Source organism: Monodelphis domestica, chromosome 2, assembly GCF_027887165.1.
Source record: "Monodelphis domestica isolate mMonDom1 chromosome 2, mMonDom1.pri, whole genome shotgun sequence".
Taxonomy (NCBI): Eukaryota; Metazoa; Chordata; class Mammalia; order Didelphimorphia; family Didelphidae; genus Monodelphis; species Monodelphis domestica.
In genome coordinates, this window is record NC_077228.1 from 362,368,791 (window position 1) to 362,388,350 (window position 19,560).

The following is a 19,560-nucleotide window of genomic DNA, read 5'->3' on the forward strand; positions in this document are numbered from 1 at the left end:
TTTGGCATACAAGGCTGCTTCAGGTATGTTGAATTGGTCAAGGTTGGAAAACTGGAGGTTAATTCTTCTACAGTGATCAATATTGTAATAAGGTTTGTTACTGTCTGTTGTACTTATAAGCTTGACAGGATAAGGAGACCATGCCTCAAAAAAAGTAAATAAACAAAAAATTAAAGTTTAAAATACAAATTTAATAGCTTTTTATTAACATTATATATATATATGTATTCCTATTATGAGCTTATATCTATTCATAATTCTTTCTATTGATTTATTGGGACTACTAAATTTAGAGGGCTTAACTTCAGAAAAGATGGTTTGATTTGCCAGATTTGTATCCAATAGGATACACGATGTAAGGTAAAACATTTTATATTAAATTTTTCAGTATCCATTATTAATCAAGTGATGTTTATTTAATTAATGTTCATTTAATTAAAAGCCCATGATCAATTTTCTGTTTAATAAGGACTATATGGGCATTGCCAGTTAACAGAGTAGATAGGTTTTAATATTTTTTTAAAAATATTTTTAAAGGGAAGAAGTCAGGAAGGTATACACTTACGAATCAGAAGACTGATGAAGTTGCTGGGGGGTAGGATAAGGCAAAATACGAATTGACAAGTATTCTACTTCAATGTAAAGTAAAAGATGCCTACTAAAAATATTTGAAAAAAAAAGCAAACTAGAAACTAACATTAATTACAACATGTTTCAGGAAGTTCAAGCTGGAAGGGACCTTAGAGGTCATTGAGGTCAGCTCCTTCATTTTACAGATGATGTTTAGAAAAGTTAAGAGACTTTTGCCTAGGGACACCCAGTTATTAAGTGTCTTCAGTGAAATTTGAACCCAGGTTTCCTGACTTCAAGTTCTATTCAGTGTTGTGTTGTGTAACATTGGGGTAATAAAGGATGTTATTAAGGAAGATACTGTGGTAATATACTTTGCTAGATGATTACAAAGTATTCACAGTCTCCCTCCTAAGGGTTCAGTGCATAAACTGGTCTGGAGATCTTTCTTATAAAAAGTTATAATTTATATTTATAAATATTAACTGTTAAAGGATATATAAAAGGGCTCCTTATCACTAAAGAATCTAAATCACTCCACCCAACAAAATTTTGCTGCAAGGCAAAGTCTTCAAATCTCAGGAATTCACCTGAGCTATACTATGACTCCTTAATGCTTACTAGAAATCCCAAACTATCTATGCTAAACTAACTAAATCCTTAATTATCTATTAATTAAGGTTATCTCCAGAGTTATAGTTATAGTGAGCAAAATGGCTGATCTCAATACAGCTAAATTTGACTCTGGGGGTTTCCCTCAGAGTCAGAGGTGAACACAGTCTTCTGGTCTCTCACAAAAACAGTTCTCAGAGCAGCAGATCTGACAAATTGTTCTTCCAGATGTATTTCCACAATGAGGAAAGTGAAAAACCTTCAAGATGGTTTAAGAGTTCATTCTTTCCTATCACCAGCAGTTATATATCCAGAGAGTGAAAGTTGAATTAGCCAGTCTCCTCAGAAGTCAGAGACCCACTGCTCCCAGAACTCTGCCTGCCCTTCTCCTTCAACGTTCCAAGCTCATGCATAGAACTCTTTCTTGTCTCAGCCACTCTGAAGTCTTTGGGACAACTTCACAAAATTCCTTAACTTATCAAACCTAATCAATATATTTCTAATTTCTCTACTATAGTTGTGAGGGGTTCTAACCCGTATTGGTTACTGGTATTGGTATGGTTATTACCAGTAGTTGTTGCTGGTGTGGACAAACTCTTGAGGTTAACTAACCATTGAGGAAAATGGCTGCTCTAGCAGCTAAAAGAAAACTACTACTTAGGCCAGTTATATAAAACTATTTATTATAACTATAAATAATTGTACAAAAAGGAAAAGGAAAGTAAATAATGATAAGGGATTTCCTACTAACTAATAAATCTACATAAATTTCCCATCAATCTTTCCCTCATGGGAATGCTTCACTATTACCAAATGGTAATCCTCCATACACTACACTATTTATCTAAAATATAATTTCTAACTTACTAAAACTATGTCCAAAATTTATAAACTTAACATAAAAATTTCCCAAACTTCCTTTCCCTTCGGCCAAGGATCACCTCTCTTAGTTTGGGACAAAAGCTGTCTCTCCCAGCAGCTGCTTTCTAGTGGCCCCTGTAAACCTTAAAATTTCTTAGACTTATAAATGTTGGAAATTTCACCATTGGGAAATTTCATACTTGAATAATTCCCTATTGATAGTGGGAACTCTATTGGAATGTGAACCCCATTGGCATGGGAGGTTCCTCCTCCTCCCTTCTTAAGATTACTTTAGGACAGAAACCTTTTGCTGAGCAATGGAAAGGGCTTTGACCTATGCTTAAGCATAGAACAGGAATTTCTTTGAGTCATGATTGATTTTAGAATTGATACAATAGAGATACTTGGAATGACAGAACCAGGTCTTGGAAATTACAATCTCCACCCTACTCAATCCTAACAGGATTTAGGAAGGGCTGCAGCATAGATCAAAATTTAATTATTCCAATCTCTACCCTACTCAGGGTAACAGGATTTAGGAAGGGCTGTAGCAAAGGATCAAGATTTAATTATTTGAGAATATGACCTTCAACAGACATGTGCAAAGCCACAGACCTCTGGGCGGTCCTGGGTTAAGGTAGAGCCACCATTGGCACAGGGAAGACATGGACAGTGATTGGTAGATGTGAGAACTGAGGGGAGGGAACTTGGATGGTTTCCTTAAAGATAGAGGGGTCTGAGGACAGAGGGTGGTGGTTGGTTGGAGAGGTTTTGGCTCTGATAGGTTGTGCTTGCTCTGAAGGAAGCTACTCTGAAGGAAGCTGGAGGTGGAGGCCCCTGAGACTGTTTCTCCATTTTGGTCACGTGAGTAATAGGGACTGATCTCCTTTCTTTGCCCCAGCTATCTAAGGGCTTGGGCCTTTTGGCCCAGCCTAACAGAAGGGGTATTTAAGCCCTATTCCCTTCTCTCCCCTTTCTCTCTCCCTCTCTCTCTCTCTATCTCTAATACCTTTCTTCATCCTGTTTGTAATTAAACTCCATAAAAGGTTGACTGCTGACTTGAGTTTTCATTTAGGAATTACATAGCTGAATTCCTTGGCGACCTTAAATTAATATATATCAGTCTTTTAAAGTGATTTCCTTGTCACACCCCCAGAGGAGTTCCAAGGAGCTACTCAGTAGTTCACCTCTGCTCCGAAAATCTTTCTAACTCTTTCAGATTCAAGATGCTGCAAATCTTTCACAAGTCTTCAAGGCTGATCAGCAGGAAAGCCAGGAACCACCAACCTCTGATTCTCTCTCTCTCTCTCAGAAGAAGTTGGGCAGTGGTTCCTCAAATGATGCTCTCAAGAGACACTCCAAAATTCTCTATCTGACCTCATCAACTCTCTTATAAACCTTACATCTGACTACACTCCATTCTTAATTAAGCTATATTACAATTATCTTTTAAGCTACAATTATAATTACATTACAATTATCGTTATAATTGTAAATTATATATGAAGTAAAAAAAACAAAACTCCAACAAACTGACAGTGGAAAGATAATCAGTTACTGAAAAATAACAGAAGTAGTTGATGGTGTGTCCATACTGAATTAACATTCATGTAAAAACATTTATTTCATTTGCTTAATTTAAATAAAATACATAAGAAATTAATATTAGCAACCACAGGAATTGTTCACATTAATGCATAATCAAAAAGGCAGATAACACCTCATTTGACCTCTCTCTCAGTCACTTAACTTACTGCCAAGAGTAGAAAGACTTGCCACCATGGAGAGTGTTCTTTTTCCTTCACCCTTTCCCCTTATTAGGTCCACCTAGAGCTCATCCTTGCTCGACTGATTACCTGGTCTGAATAAGACTAAAGTTATCAACTCTATTCTCACCATAGAGATGAAAGACTACCAGGCCTTCTTATTTACCTAGCTTTAGGGCCCTCAGACACTCTCCACCAGTCATACCTGGGGCATTGTTATCTGTCTGGATGACGTAACTGAAGACTACCTGAGCCTTGCTGTTTCCCCTTCTGATTACTCTTAGGTCATTCCATCTGCCCTGCGACTGAATTTTCTTTTATTGGACTATAAGAGAGTCTCCTTAAGACTATTTAGCCATTATTGTTTCTATCACTTCATGCTTAAGACAGTGCTTGACAGACAATAAGTATTTAATAAACAGTAATTCATTCATTAATTCATTTTTATGGTAGGTTTCATGAGATCAAGAACTCTTCAGGATTACACAAGATCTCAGATACACAAAAATGAAAGATTTTTCTACAACAGAAATTTGAAAATTTTTTGAGACCACCAAGTCAAAATACTATTTTTAAGTTCACTAAATTATAAACAAATATAAGTTTTAAGACATGGGGCAATAAGGGAAAATGATATTTTAAAATGACTACATAATAGATATTAATTTATATACAATAAAAATCAAATGAAATTAATTGAAGCAATAATTTTCTAAAAATTATAAATTCAAATTATGGTAAAGTTACCTGTATGAGGAGGATGTCTCTCTGGTAAAATCAAATGTTGAAAGTTGATGATACATACAGCCTCTGCACCTAACCATCTGTCAGAAACAGCCCGAATGTAATATTGAGATGGTAGAGGTTCAAAAATAGGGATTGTAAATACCAGCAACTGAGATTCTTTAGCAATGACCTGATATGAGAAAAAATTTTTGATGAGTTTGGATTTTACAGTATCTTAAAAATAGCAGGCTACTCTAAAAATCAACTAAGTAAAAATGTTCTCTGTCTCTCATTTTCATTCTTTCTTTTTACACGTGCGCGCGCATACACACACACACACTCATAAACTATATAGACCACATTCTGACTTTCTGAATTAATCAGATTAAACATCATAATAAAATGCCTGTTACTCTACCATGATTAGACAAATGATGATTTATAGTTTAAATTTCAACTATATAAGGGAAGAGAAAAAGATAAAAGATAGAAAATGCAATGTATCAAGCATATATTCCTGTCTTCTATGCTAGTCTATGAATTACATGTCTAATATGTGAAAGGTTCTCTACATTTACCTGCTTTTTTTGAATGAGAAAATACTCTGAATGATAAATATGATCATTTGTGGGATCTTCTACCCAAATCCACCAGGGTTCTCCACCAGTACCATGCACCTGGAGAAAAATAAGGTCACTAGACAAAATTTAAATGTTAGAGTAGACATACATAGGGAAGGATTATTAAGTGTATAATAAATTTTAAAAGGGAGGAGAAAATTCCATTAAATTTAGAAATCACATTATATGCCAATATATATGTATTATAAAGCAGGCATAAAACTGAAACAAAAGGATAAAGATTAAGTAAATATTTTTAAATGCTTACTTATAAACAGTACAAAAATCTTTTTGTTCTCATTAAAAATAATTAACAGTCAGTCAATAAACATCTGCCAAGCAGCTACTATTTGCCAGGATACTTTGTTAAGTCTTGGAAATAAAAAAAATGCAAAAGACAATACCTGCCTTTTAGGAGCTCACATTCCTATAAAAAACCTGGAGAATATATTGGACTCATACGTAACAGATTATGCTGGCAAAATATTTAGATACTTTGATTAATATAGATATCCAACTGAATTTCTTTTTTTAAAAAGATGCCTTTTTTTTCTAAATGCAAATTTGAAATGCAAAGCAACAGGAATTTTTGTTTGATTTCAGTCAATAAGGAGCCACAAAATTCTATTGATCTGAGGCATAGGAATTAGTATGTGGGGGAGAGCTGGGTTTTCCCAACAACACCTGTGGCATATACTTAGAGACTGTGGTTCAGCCTATAAATTACACTGAGGGGAAAAATCCAGGTCAGAATAGAAGGAGGGGTCAGAATAAGAAAATGATAGATCCTAATAGATGAGTTTTGGTTGATAATAATCCACCCAATTGGTTATGGCAGGAAGGTAGAAGCAATTCATCTTTCCATACTCTGGTTGGAAGATCTCAAAATCTAGAACTCTTGCTCTGGAGATCATTGATCAAGATCAGAGGTACCAAAATTCACAGCCCCATGGCCTTTACCAACAAATCTATCAAGAGTAGCCTGAATCAGATTAACAAGTAACTGGGAATTACTTGACAAAATAAATAAAAATATAAAAGAAAACAATAATACTAATATGTGGTTTTCTAAGTTAATATGTAGCTATTAGAGAATCTTTACATACAATTTAGCAGTTGTTTTTATTGTTCTTAAGTTGTTTTGAGTCATGTCCAACTCTCTGTGCCTCCATTTGAGGTTTTCTTTGCAAAAATACTGGAGTGGTTTACCATTTCCTTCTCCAACTAGTTTTATAGTTGAGGAAACTGAGGCAAACGGGGTTAAATGACTTGCCCAGGGTCACACAACTAGTAAGTGCCTGAAGCCAGAATTTAGCTCAGGTCTTCCTGACTCCAGGCCCAGCATTCTAAACACTGCTCCATCTAGCTAGTTCAGTAGTACTTGTTACTATCTGAGTTCGATACCATTGCTCTAGGTGACTTGTTCAAAGTGACAAGGTAATACACTTAGGTTAACTGAAGAAATATTCATGAAAATATTTTGGATGTGGGGTAAAGATAAAAAAAAAAAGAGGACAGTTCCACACCCAATAAAAATTATATTATAGCAACTTAAATAAGCAGGTTACCTCCTACTGTTTTAAACTCAACCTTGATTCAATTTACATGCAGAAATAGGGGGTGGGGAGAAGAAATCAATGCTGTCTAAAGTTGGTATTTGTTTAGCATTTTATATTTGCAGAAAGATTTTAAATGATTTTTATTAAGAGTTCTTTACATGAACTGAGAGGCAGAATTAATATAATTTTACATGTATTTATAGATGAGTAAACCAAAGCATAAAAAAGTTAAGCAATTTTCTGAGCCCTAAATTAATGACCAAATTCAATTAATGTTCAAGTTCACTTGCAAAGTTTGGGAATTTTTTGTTTTTAAATAATTCATAATAGACATGTACTTCCTATTATCTTAAATATTTGAAAAAAGGTTTTGTTTTTCTATAATTTCCATGTAGGATTTGATTAGGAAACTGGAGTTTACTGAAGTTATAAAAAAGTGGCAATACATTTTAAAATGTTTTTTTAGATTTATTAAATAAATATACTAAATTAAAAAAAAGAAAATCTGGATTATATAAGTAAGATATATGGGAAAATATGTATGTTAGTCTACAAAAACAAATGAGAGGTTTTTGTTAAGAAAATAAGAACTGAACATTTGTATTGCATCAATTTCCCCCCTACATTAAATGAATGTTTAAAAGCTGGTATATAAACAACTTATTTCAATACTTTTGATGTATGAAATAATTATAATCTTCATAAATAAGAAACAATCATTTAAAAAATACGGAAATCACCTAGAGTTTTGAAGCAGAACTATGTAACTTGAAGAAATGAATGAGGAGCAAAGGCATGAAAGAAGCACTCAGGGAATTAAAGGGGTTATGAACATTTTATAACTTGTATAGGCCATGTGTGTGGAATAAAAGTAATGTGTAGTATGGATTTCTATTGTGAAAATATGGCATGACCAAAAGAAGAAAAAAATAGAAATCCCTTCTAAGTCCTTTATTTCTCTTTAAATGGCCTTTTTGAGCCTCTGAATCTTAGGTCAATTCTTTGCATCTAGTGCCACCATGAGGAAGATGGACTAGAGTAGACCTGGGACATTACAAAGATTTCTTTTAAAATCTGCCTAGAAAGGGTCCAAGATCAAACTTATGACATAAGAACAGAATCCCAGATGGTAAAATTCTTAGGCCAATACAAAATTTAGGCAAAATTCTCAAGTTAACATTAAATTTATACTGGTTTCCTGAAAGTATAATAATCCAACACCATGAAACAGATCAGTCAGATTGATAACAGCTGGTTACAAACTATCCCTTCTTTTGGTTTTCTAGTAAAAGCAAAAAGAAGTTTAACATATACCATTAAGCTTAAATGCCACCTTTCCCTATAGCTAGGTAATTATCTCATTGAGCTTTGTATGTTCACATCTTAACTTAGGTTATTACTACTATTAAGCAAATGTGACAAGCATTTTTTGAAAGTTAAATGCAATCTTCCTCAATAACTATAGTAGGTAGATGTTTTCTGGTCATACCTGATCATTCCACTTGAAGTCAGGACAGATATTCAGTCTTACTCTGAGTACAGTGCGTGTAATGGGTTGGATGGCTGCTTCCAGTGTAATGGAAGGAATCTGATGGACACACTGCTTGACTTTTAGTCCAATATTCACATGATGCAGCATGTGACCTAAGGAGTAAATAGTAAGAGAATTAAATGTACATTTACAGGAAAAAAAAATATAATCTGACCTGTGAATGGAATTTTAGAAAAGGCAGTTTTATTGCTTGAGATTAAGACCAAGGGAAAAGAGGGAGCTCATGTTGAAAAGATTCATATCAGTGAATCAGGAGATAAAGATAAGATCCTCCTGAGAGGTAAGTGCTAGAGAGGATGCTGGAGGTATGGGAAGTTTGAAAAAAAGAATACAAGGTCTGGAAACAACCTTTTCTGAAGCTTAAGAGAAGGAATTGGTTAGGGAAAAATAAAAGGACTGCTCTGATAGTCCTAAATTCTTATGGCTAAAAAAATCATCACCCTTTGGTGATCAATCTTTCTGAACTTAGTTGTATATAATCACTTCTTGTGCTCCTATCTGAAGGCTTTCCCTTTCTTAAGCTTGTCAGAACCTGTGTCCTCCTGGTAATCTTTGAAAACTCAGAATCCCTTACATACCACAATGAGGCATCAGAATAAGGCTTTAGTGAAGGATAAGTGTCTTAAATTTTTATACCTTTTTTACATATATTACCTCACTTGATCCTCATAGTAATCTAAACTATGACATATGCTATATAAGTCCTAATACTTGTATCTTATTAAAAAAAGAACTGAGGTTCAGAAAAATTAAGTGGCCTTCCAAAGGTGAAAATTTAAAAGTTTTAATATAGTTGAATCATGAGAGGATGAGTCAAGATGGCGGCTTAGAGGCAAAGAACGTTCAGGCCTCTGAAAACCCTTCCTCACCAACTATAAACAAAATGCTCCTAGGGGAATGAAAACCAAATCTAACAAGAGGACAGAGCTAAAGAACCCTCCTACTGGACTCAACTTAAAAGACTGCTCTGAGTGCTTGCTAAGCTTCAAGGGTGAAGGTTGACAGACGAGATCAAATTTAGAGATCCAGCACATAATGAGAGGAGCAAGACTACAGGAAACTACAGGGGAAAAAGATGGTGCAAATATGAGCAAACAACAGAAAAAGAAAAAAGAAATTACAATCAACAGCTGCTATCCAAGCAATGAACAAAGAACAACTGTAGCAGAGGAGGATCAAGGAACAACAAGCAAAAACACAGAAACTCCAGCGAACTGGACACAGGATTTGGAAGAACTCAAAATACAATTCAAAATAACCATTAAGAGAGGCTGAAGACACCGGGGAAAAGGAACTTAAAAAGATAAGTCATCTAGAAACAGAGGCACTTGAACTAAAATGAAAAAATAGTATCTTGAAAACCAAAATTAATCAGCTTGAAATAGAGTCAAAGTAGATGAAAAATGATCTCTAAAGAAAATCAGATCAGAAGGAGGATGACCAAAAAGGCAGGGATGAAATTCACTCTTAAATAACCACAATATAACAATTAGAAGCGAGCAACTTCACAAGGCAGCAGGAAACCATAAAATGAAATGAAAAGAATGAAAAAAAAATGAGGAAAAATAAAGCACCTCATACACAAAACAGAAGATTTAGAAAATCGTTCCAGGAGTGACAACTTAAGAATCACTGGTCTACCGGAAGACAATGACAAAAGAAAAAGCCTGGACAGACATCATCCTACAGGAAATTATCAAAAAAAACAAAACTGCCCCGATATTCTAGAACAAGAGGGAAAAGTGGAGAATGAAAGAATCCACAGATCACCTCCTGTACTGAATCCCCAACTGACAACACCCAGGAATGTTATAGGCAAATTCAAGAACTACCAGACCAAGAAAAAAATATTACAAGCTGATAAGAAGTCATTCAAATACCATAGAACTACAATGAGGATAACATAGGATCTGGCTGCATCTACACTGAAGGACAAAAAAGGAATGGAATATGATATTCCAGAAAGCAAGGGAACTAGGTCTACAAGCAAGAATCAACTACCCAGCAAAACTGACTCTGTACTTATAGGGAAAAGTATGGTCATTTAACAAAATAGAAGAATTCCAAGCATTTGTAAAGAAAAGACCAGACCAGAACAGAAAATTTGATGCCCAAACACAGAACTCAAGAGAATCCTCAAAAGATAATTAAGAAGGGGTGGGGGGGAAACAAAAAAAAAAACTTTTTTTAATCTACCCAATAAGTTAAAACTATATGTATCCCTACAAGAAAAGAGGATTTTGGTAACTCTGAAAAATTGTTGTTATCACCTAGTTAGCTAGAAGATGTATAGTTAGAGGGAATAGTGACAAACTATATAGGATGAAAAGTGAAGACATAAATCTGTATATAGATATGTGTATGCATAAATATATATGTATGTATGTATGTGTATGTATATATATATATATATATATACACAAAAAAACTAGAGTTTTTTTTTTTTTTAAAGAGCCAAATACTAAGAGAAATGGGAAAAGAAACAAAATGGGGTAAATTTAAATGTCAGAATGAAGCACATGGCAGGAGGGGGGGAGAACATCGATACACTGGAAGGATAAAGAGGTTGGAGATAGGAAATACTCAATTCTTACGTGCATTGAAAATGATACAAAGAGGGAAGAACAATCAAATACATTAGGGCAGAGAATTGATTTTTGCCCAATAGGGAAATAGAAGGGTAACAAATGGACTGGTGGGGAGGAAAGTAATACAATGGAGGGCGAGGGTGGGGGGTAGTTTAAAAAGACTGTAAAGAAAACAGGAGGGGAACAAGAAGGGGGGGGGTAAAAAGGGAAGTAAAATAAAGGTAGGAACTAGGGGAACTGATTAAAAACAAAACTCTGGTGTAGAAGGAAATAGTGAAAGAAGAAAGGTCAGGACTAGGAGTGGAAATCAAAATGCTGGGAAATACACAGCTGGTAATCATAACTCTGAATGTTAATGGAATGAGCCTATACATAAAATGCAAGCAAATAGCACAGTGGATTAGAAACCAAAACACTACAATATTCTGTCTACAAGAAACACACATGAGGAAGGTAGACACAACTTGGGTTAAAGAAAGAGGATGGAGTCAAATCTACTGGGTGTCAACTGACAAAAAGAAGGCAGGAGTCTCAATCATGATCTCTGACAAAGCAAAAGTAAAAATAGATCTAGTTAAAAGAGATAGGGAAGGTAATTACATCCTGATAAAAAGCAGTATAGACAGTGAGGAAATATCAGTACTCAAATGCATGCACCAAATGGCATAGCATCCAAATTTCTAAAGGAGAAACTAGTAGAGCTTAAGGAAGCAATAGACAGAAAAACTATCTGAGGGGGAGATTTGAACCTTCCTATATCAGAACTAGATAAATCAAACCAAAAATGAATAAGAAAGATGAAAGAGAAGCAAATGAAATCTTAGAAAAATTAGAGTTAGTAGATATGTGGAGAAAAATGAATAGGGACAAAAAGGAATACACCTTCTTTTCAGCAACACATGGTACTTTCACAAAGAATGACCACGTACTGGGGCAAAAAACATTGCAAACAAGGGCAAAAGAAAAGAAATCATAAATGCAACCTTCTTAGATCACAATGCAATGGAAATAATAATTAGTAAGGGTACATAGAGAGGCAAATAAAAAATTAATTGGAAATTAAACACTATGATTGTCCAAAATCAAAGAACAAATCATAGGTACAATTAATAATTTAATTGAACAAAAGGACGATGATGAGACACACTTTCAAAATCTATTGAATGCAGCCAAAGCAGTACTCAAGGGGAAATTTATATCCTTGATTTCATATATTAACCAATTAGGGAGGGCAGAGGTCAATTAATTGAGCATGCAAATTAAAAAAACTAAGAAGTGAACAAATTAAAAATCCTCAGATGAAGACTAATTTAGAGATTCTAAAAATCAAAGAAGAAATTAATTAAATTAAAAGTAAAAAGAAGTGTTGATTTTATAAATAAGACTAGAAGCTGGTACTTTGAAAAAAAAAACCAATAAAATAGACAAAATACTGGTCAATCTAATTTATAAAAGGAAAGAAGAAAACCAAATTGACAGCATTGAAAATGAAAAGGGAGACCTCACCTGTAATGAAGAGGATATTAAGGCAATCATTAAATATTATTATGCCCAATTATATGACAATAAATATGACAATCTAGGTGCTATGGATGAATATTTTAAAAAATATAAATTACCTAGATTAACAGAGGAAGAAATAGAATATGAAACAACCCTGTATCAGAAAAAGAAATTGAACAAGCCATCAAAGAACTCCCAAAGAAAAAATCCCCAGGACCAGATGGATTCACAAATGAATTCTATCAAACATCCAAAGAACAACTAACCCCAATACTATACTATTTGACAGAATAAGCCAAGAAGGGGTTTTACCAAATTCTTTTTACGACACAAACATGGTACTGATCCGAAAACCAGGCAGGTCAAAAACAGAGAAAGAAAATTATAGACCAATCCCCTTAAGGAATACAGATGCAAAAATCTTAAATAGAATACAAGCAAAAAGACTCCAGCAAATGATCATGAGGGTAATTCACTATGACCAGGTAGGATTTATACCAGGAATTCAAGGATGGCTCAATATTAGGAAAACCAGCAACATAATTGACTATATTAACAGGCAAACTAACAAAAATGATATGACTATTTCAATACATGCAGAAAAAGCCTTTGACATAATACAAAGCTCATTCCTATTGAAAACACTAAAAAGCATAGTAATAGAAGGGCCTTTCCTAAAATTAATAATAAACCATATATATCTAAAATCATTAGCAAACATCATCTGCAATGGGGATAAACTAGAAGCCTTCCCAAGAAGATTAGGAGTGAAACAAGGATGCCCATTATCACCTCTATTATTTAACATTTTACTAGAAACACTAGCAGTAGCAATTAAAAAAGAAAAAGAAATTGAAGGTATTAAAATAGGCAATGGGGAAGCCAAGCTATCACTCTTTGCAGATGATGTGATAGTCTACTTAAAGAATGCTAGAGAATCAACTAAAAAGCTAGTAGAAATAATCAACAACTTTAGCAATGTTGCATGATACAAAATAAACCCACATGTCATCAGCATTTCTATATATCTCCAACCCAGTTCAGCAGCAAGAATTAGAAAGAGAAATTCCATTTACAATCACCCTAGACAATATAAAATACTTATGAATCTATCTGCCAAGACAAGCACAGGAACTATATGAACACAACTACCAAACACTCTCCACACAATTAAAACTAGATCTAAACAATTGGAAAAACATCTATTGCTCATGGGTAGGAACAGCTAACATAATAAAAATGACAATCCTACCCAAATTAATTTAATTATTTAGTGCCATACACATTGAACTACCAAAAAACGTTTTTATTAAATTAGAAAAAAACATAACAAAGTTCATTTGAAAGGAAACAAGATCAAGGATATCCAGGGAAATCATGAATGAAAAAAAAATGTGAAAGAAGGTGGCCTTGAAGTCACGGACCTCAAAGTAGATTATAAAGCAGTGGTCATCAAAACCATATGGTACTGGCTAAGAGACAGAAGGGAAGATCAGTGAAATAGACTTGAGGTAAGTAACATCAGCAAGACAGTCTATGATAAGCCCAAAGATTCTAGCTTTGGGGACAAAAATCCAGTATTTGATAAAAACTGCTAGGAAAACTGGAAGACAGTATGGTAGAGATTAGATTTGGATCAACATCTCACACCCTACACCAAGATAAACTCTGAAAGGGTAAATTACTTGACTATAAAGAAGGAAACTCTAAGTAAATTAGGTGAACACAGAATAGTAAACATGTCAGATTTTTGGGAGAGATTTTTGGGAGAGGAAAGATTTTAAAACCAAGCAAGAGTTAGAAAAAAAAAATCACAAAATGTAAAATAAATAATTTTGATTACATTAAATTAGAATGGTTTTGTGCAAATAAAATCAATGCAATCAAAATTAGAAAGGAAGCAACAAATTGGGGAAAAATCTTCATAACAAAAACTTCTAACAAAGGTCTAATTACTCAAATTTATAAAGAGCTTAACCAATTGTACAAAAAAAACAAAACAAAACAAGCCACTCTCCAATTGATAAATGGGCAAGAGACACGAACAGGCACTTTTCAGATAAAGATATCAAAACTAATAATAAGCACATGAAAAAGTGTTCTAAATCTCTCATAATCAGAGATGCAAATCAAAACAACTCTGAGGTATCACCTCACATCTAGTAGATTGGCTAACATGATAGCAAAGGAAAGTAATGAATGCTGGAGGGGATGTGCCAAAGTTGGGACATTAATGCATTGCTCGTGGAGTTGTGAAATGATCCAACCATTCTGGAGGGAAATTTGGAGCTATGCCCAAAGGATGCTAAAAGACTGTCTGCCCTTTGATCCAGCCATAGCCCTGCTGGGTTTATAACTCAAAGAGATAATAAGGAAAAAGACCTGTACAAGAGTATTCATAGCTGGATTCTTTGTGGTAGCAAAAATTTGGAAAACGAGAGGATACCCTTCAATTGGGGAAGGGCTGAACAAATTGTGGTATATGTTGGTGATGGAATATTATTGTGCTCAAAGGAATAATAAAGTGGAGGATTTCCATGTGAACTGGAACAACCTCCAGGAATTGATGCAGATTGAGAAGAACAGAACCAGGATAACATTACACACAGAGACTGATACACTGTGGTACAATCGAATGTAATGGACTTCTCCATTAGTGGCAGTAGTACAGTGATCCTGAAAATCTCGGAGGGATCTAAGAGAAAGAACACAAAACTGTGAGAGCAGGAACACCAAAGAAAACAACTGCTTGATTACATGGATCGAGGAATGAATATAATTAGGGATGTTGACTCTAAATGATCATCCTAGTGTAAACATCAACAACATGGAAATAGGTTCTGATCAAGGACACATGAAAAACCCAATGTAATTGCGAGTTGGCTATGGGAAGAGGGTTTGGGGGAGGGAAAGAAATATAATTCTTGTAACCAAGGAATAAATTTCTAAATTCACCAAATAAAATTTATTTTAAAAAAAATATATACATATAGTTGCACTATGTCACAAAATCAGATTTTCCAAATTAAAGTCTAGTGATCTTTTTCCTATACTTTGTTGTCAGTAGAAAGGTAAATTATTAGTTTCTACAAGAGGATACGAGATTTCATGATCAAAATGATAAGTTTATATGAAAAACAATGTTATTTTTTAAATAGACAAAAGATTTTATTTTTGAATATTAATGTTTTAAAAACAGTTTCCATTCTTTCTTACCTATTTCATCTTTCCTCATGTCTTTCAGCTTATCTACAGTGAGTTTCTTTTCTTCTAATTTTGTAAGGACTGATGGCGGTAACACTGAGAACTGTCTCAAAGGGCTAGCCCAACCCCACAATCGCTTGTCAATGACTTTGCTGAGGTTCAGAAGCCGGTAAGTCATGGCAGGCCACCGTTTCCTGAGAGCAACTTCAAAAAGAGCACGCACAATTCTAGCTGCATTCTGTTGAACAAAAGAAGAGGAGGTAGATTGAGAAGAAAAGATGACATGCTAAATTTTAAAGGTTTCCTAGTAAATGTCAATTTGTTAACAAACAAATTTAAAATGCTTACTACATGCTAGGCACTGTGCTGGGGATAGAAGGAAAAGGAAAACTGTTCCTCTCCTTATGGAGCTCAAATTCTAAGAGGAAGGGGTGAGAAGAGAGAACAACATGTAAATAATAATGGATGATCATTAAGGTATATATTGAGAACTTTAGATTACTCCACCCTACTTAGTGTAAGAAAAACAGGAATGTCTACACCCATATGTAAGGATTAAATATTTAGGGATGGCCTATGACGGACATGTGCTGGCAATGACAAATCAGAAACAACTTACAGACCCCTGGGCTGTCCTAAGTCAATCTTAAGCTACCATTGGTACATGAGAGAAGCAAGAAAGTGATATAAAAACCATCTATATATTTCATGTCACTTCTTCTCTCTGGCCTCTTTTGGTGAAGAGGTGGCTCCAGCAGCAGCTTGCTGAGCGTTTTGGCATCTTGGCGTGGTGGCAGCTATTGTCTGGTTTTGGCTGTGAGTTTTCCTTGATACTATACTGGGAGAAGTTGAGTAGCCTAGTTCAGGTGAGGCATCTTCGCTGAGCTCCCTTGGAATTTAGGCTGATTCTTTTCTCCTTTGCCTTCTGAAGACTATCCACTTAGAAAAGATTCTAATTTTCTTCAAAAAACTCCTGGTGGAGGTCTTTGAACTCCCTCTGGCACAGGCCAGGTGGGAGAAATCCTATACCCTCTTCTCCCTCTTCTCATTAATTCCTTCCTTCTATATTAATTAAAATCACCATAAATTTCCAAATGAAACTGACTTGGGTATTTCATTTGGGATTTCCTCTGGCGACCAAATTAATTTATATTAGGTCACAACCCTAAAATTATCTTTACAATATACAAGATTTGCATAGAGTAGACAGAAAGCAGTTATAGTAGGGAAAGTATTAAATATATTATTCAAATATAATTTCAAAAAAATTTCAAGAAAATGAGATTAGGTTAACTTTGAAAAATATGTTTGGGCATCTATTTTTTCCTTTAATGTACACTGCAAGATTCTCTTTATGAAACTACTCCAACTTTTTAAAAGAAATTAGAATAAAAAGAATGTGTTGCAACAAATAAGAAACATATTAAAATGGTCAATAATTTACCTGGAAGAAAAATATAATACCCTGTGCTAAACAGTGTACATTGTTAAATTCTAAGCTAACAGTTTGTCTTTGAACCACATAGGGAAGGAGATCTAGACAAGTTCATATTCCTGGGTGGGGTAATTTCAAAGGTAGCAAGTCAGGTTGTTAATGGCAGGTAGTGAAGCAAGATTCTGAAATTAGCAGTTGAATGTACTAATAATTTCTACTAATCTGAGTGAAGGAGCATCCAGCAATAGGAAATGGCAATGTATCTTTGCAGTAGTCAAAAAGACTGATATGATCTTGAGCAATATTCTAGGAAGAAGGAGCAGAGGGCTCCACTACTTCATCTTCATCAGACCTCTTTTGGGATATCACATTCAGTTTTTGTCACCACAGTTTAAAAAGCACATTAAAAAGGATGCCCTTCTCTCCCGATGGTGCAGAGAGAAGAACAATCAAGGTGAAGGGACTTTAGGTTTGTGTCAAATGAGGATTGATTGAAAGAACTGGGGATGATTAGGCTGTAGAAAAGAAGACTGATGTTGGGGTGGGGCAGAGGGAGGTGTGGAAGGAAATAGCTATCCTTAATGTATTTAAAGACCTTTCCTATAAAAGAGGATTCAATTTTTTCTGTTTGATTCCAGAAGGGAGAGTTAGGTTCAATGGTTAGAACTTGCAAAGGGGAAAATATATGTGAAATGTCAGGAAAAACTCCTGAGAGCTGTCCAAAACAGAAATAGGTTGCCATGAGAGGCAGTTCTTTGGAGATCTTCAAGCAAAGTTTTAAAGACCACTTGCCAGGCAAGTTTCTGTCTTTCAAAGTATGTGATTCTGAGAAAGTCTGGGTTTCAGGGTCTACATAAAAAGAAGGAATTTAAGAGGAAGAATCTGAAAATGAAGATAACTTATTCAACGTAGAGGTAAGATTCCAAAGGAAGCCCTCTGGAGGACAAAAAAAATATTAATAATGTGAAGGATTAGACCTGAAGTAGATAGCAGTGAATGTAAAGAAAGAGGTAGTTGGAAAAAAAAATTTTTTCCCATTCTTGGGATCATACTTAATATTTTAGATCTTGGCATATTAGAGTTTTATGCAAGAGGATAATAACGTTTGGGGGTCTAATGCCTGAATATAAATACAAATACTTTTAGTATTCTAGGACTTGGTATAATCGTATACTCAAGAGTATCTGGTGAACACCTCACCTTATATAAGGAACCTATCTCTGCATAGGATGTACAACTAGCAAACACCTTTCTCTTCCTTAACTTGAGCTATATAGTTATTCACACTTTTCAGGAAACTATAAATTTTAAGGCAGAATAATACAGTAGGACCACTGGTTTTGAAGTCAGGGAACTCAAATTCAGAATTGTGGCTTCTATTCCTTGTGTGATCTTGGGTAAATCTATATCTTTTCTGTGAATCTTAATTCCCTTATTCATAAAATCAAAGATGTGAATGAATAATCTTTTGGATCATCCTGCTGAGTAATCTTCTGGATCATCATTTTATAAGTGAGGTAAAAAGAGAAAAATGTTTCCTAGTTTTATGTCCTATGTAAAATTCAAACAAAAGGTAGGTTCTCTGTATGAAGTAAAGCCCACAGATATAGATGAGAATACTACTGTATTAACTATACTAAATTCTAGAATGTTGAAAGGGCTTTTCAATGAGATTCACAACCAGTCAGAAGAAGTTCTTTAATAAATACATACAGGAAAAATCAAGAGATGAAAAATGAATACCTATTATTAAGTCTCATATGTACTTGGATGAACAGTTTATTGAATTATCATCATTATATGTATATTAGATAACCATTACTGAAAAATCATGAGCTGGGCCCAGAATCAAATGAGAGAAATAGTAGAGATTGTGTGCAGGGAATCTTTTTAAAGGCATAAATGATGCTATCACTATGAAGTATGGAACATCATAATCTCTAAAAAGCAATGTAGAAAAGCATGATAGATATACAAGTAGGATGCAAACTATTGCTGCCAATGATTTGTATGTGAAAAAGTGGCACAGTAGGCAACAGATACAGAATGTAATGATCATAAAAGGAGGTGGGTGGGTCAGCCATGTAATCTAAGACTGAAGTATAACAGAAAGGTGTACTTGGGTACTCTGATACACAAGGAATTTCAAAATCCTAGAAGGCTTATAGAGTTATGCATAGGTTCTTTATGTAGGAGTCTTTGGCGTTCATAAATAAGAACTGTAAGAGAGAAGTTTCAAAAGGAGAGAAAAATTCAGATCCAGCAATGCAAAGGAACAGCCCAAGTGGGGGAAGGGCAAGGAAAACTCAAGATTCCAATAAGGAATAGAGGAGCTGAGAGAATTCAAAACTGTCAGCTTACTTCTGGTAAGCTCTCTCTTGGAGTAGACAGTCTGAGAAGAGGACTTCTGAGACAGAGGATCCCTCTGGACAGTGACTACCTTCCAGTGAACCCCTAAATCTCTGGTTCAAGCTGATGACAAAAGTAGACTGGAACTTTATAGGAAGCCATCTACTGAGAAAATCTCTCCCTCCAAACTGTCCTGAACTTCAATTCATAGCCAG

At 34.7% G+C, this 19,560-nt stretch overlaps 1 protein-coding gene across 1 annotated transcript in view; it reads right to left on the reverse strand.

The window, feature by feature from the left end:
• Positions 1 to 19,560, reverse strand: part of ASCC3 (activating signal cointegrator 1 complex subunit 3) — a 411,239-nt gene that overhangs the window by 158,235 nt on the left and 233,444 nt on the right. Inside the window, exons 21-24 of the mRNA XM_056818622.1 lie at positions 15,574 to 15,799; positions 8,204 to 8,358; positions 5,114 to 5,212; positions 4,557 to 4,725 (exon numbers count right to left, since the gene is read on the reverse strand). Of these exons, the coding sequence (XP_056674600.1) occupies positions 4,557 to 4,725; positions 5,114 to 5,212; positions 8,204 to 8,358; positions 15,574 to 15,799 (649 nt within the window). The remainder of the gene's footprint in view (positions 1 to 4,556; positions 4,726 to 5,113; positions 5,213 to 8,203; positions 8,359 to 15,573; positions 15,800 to 19,560) is intronic.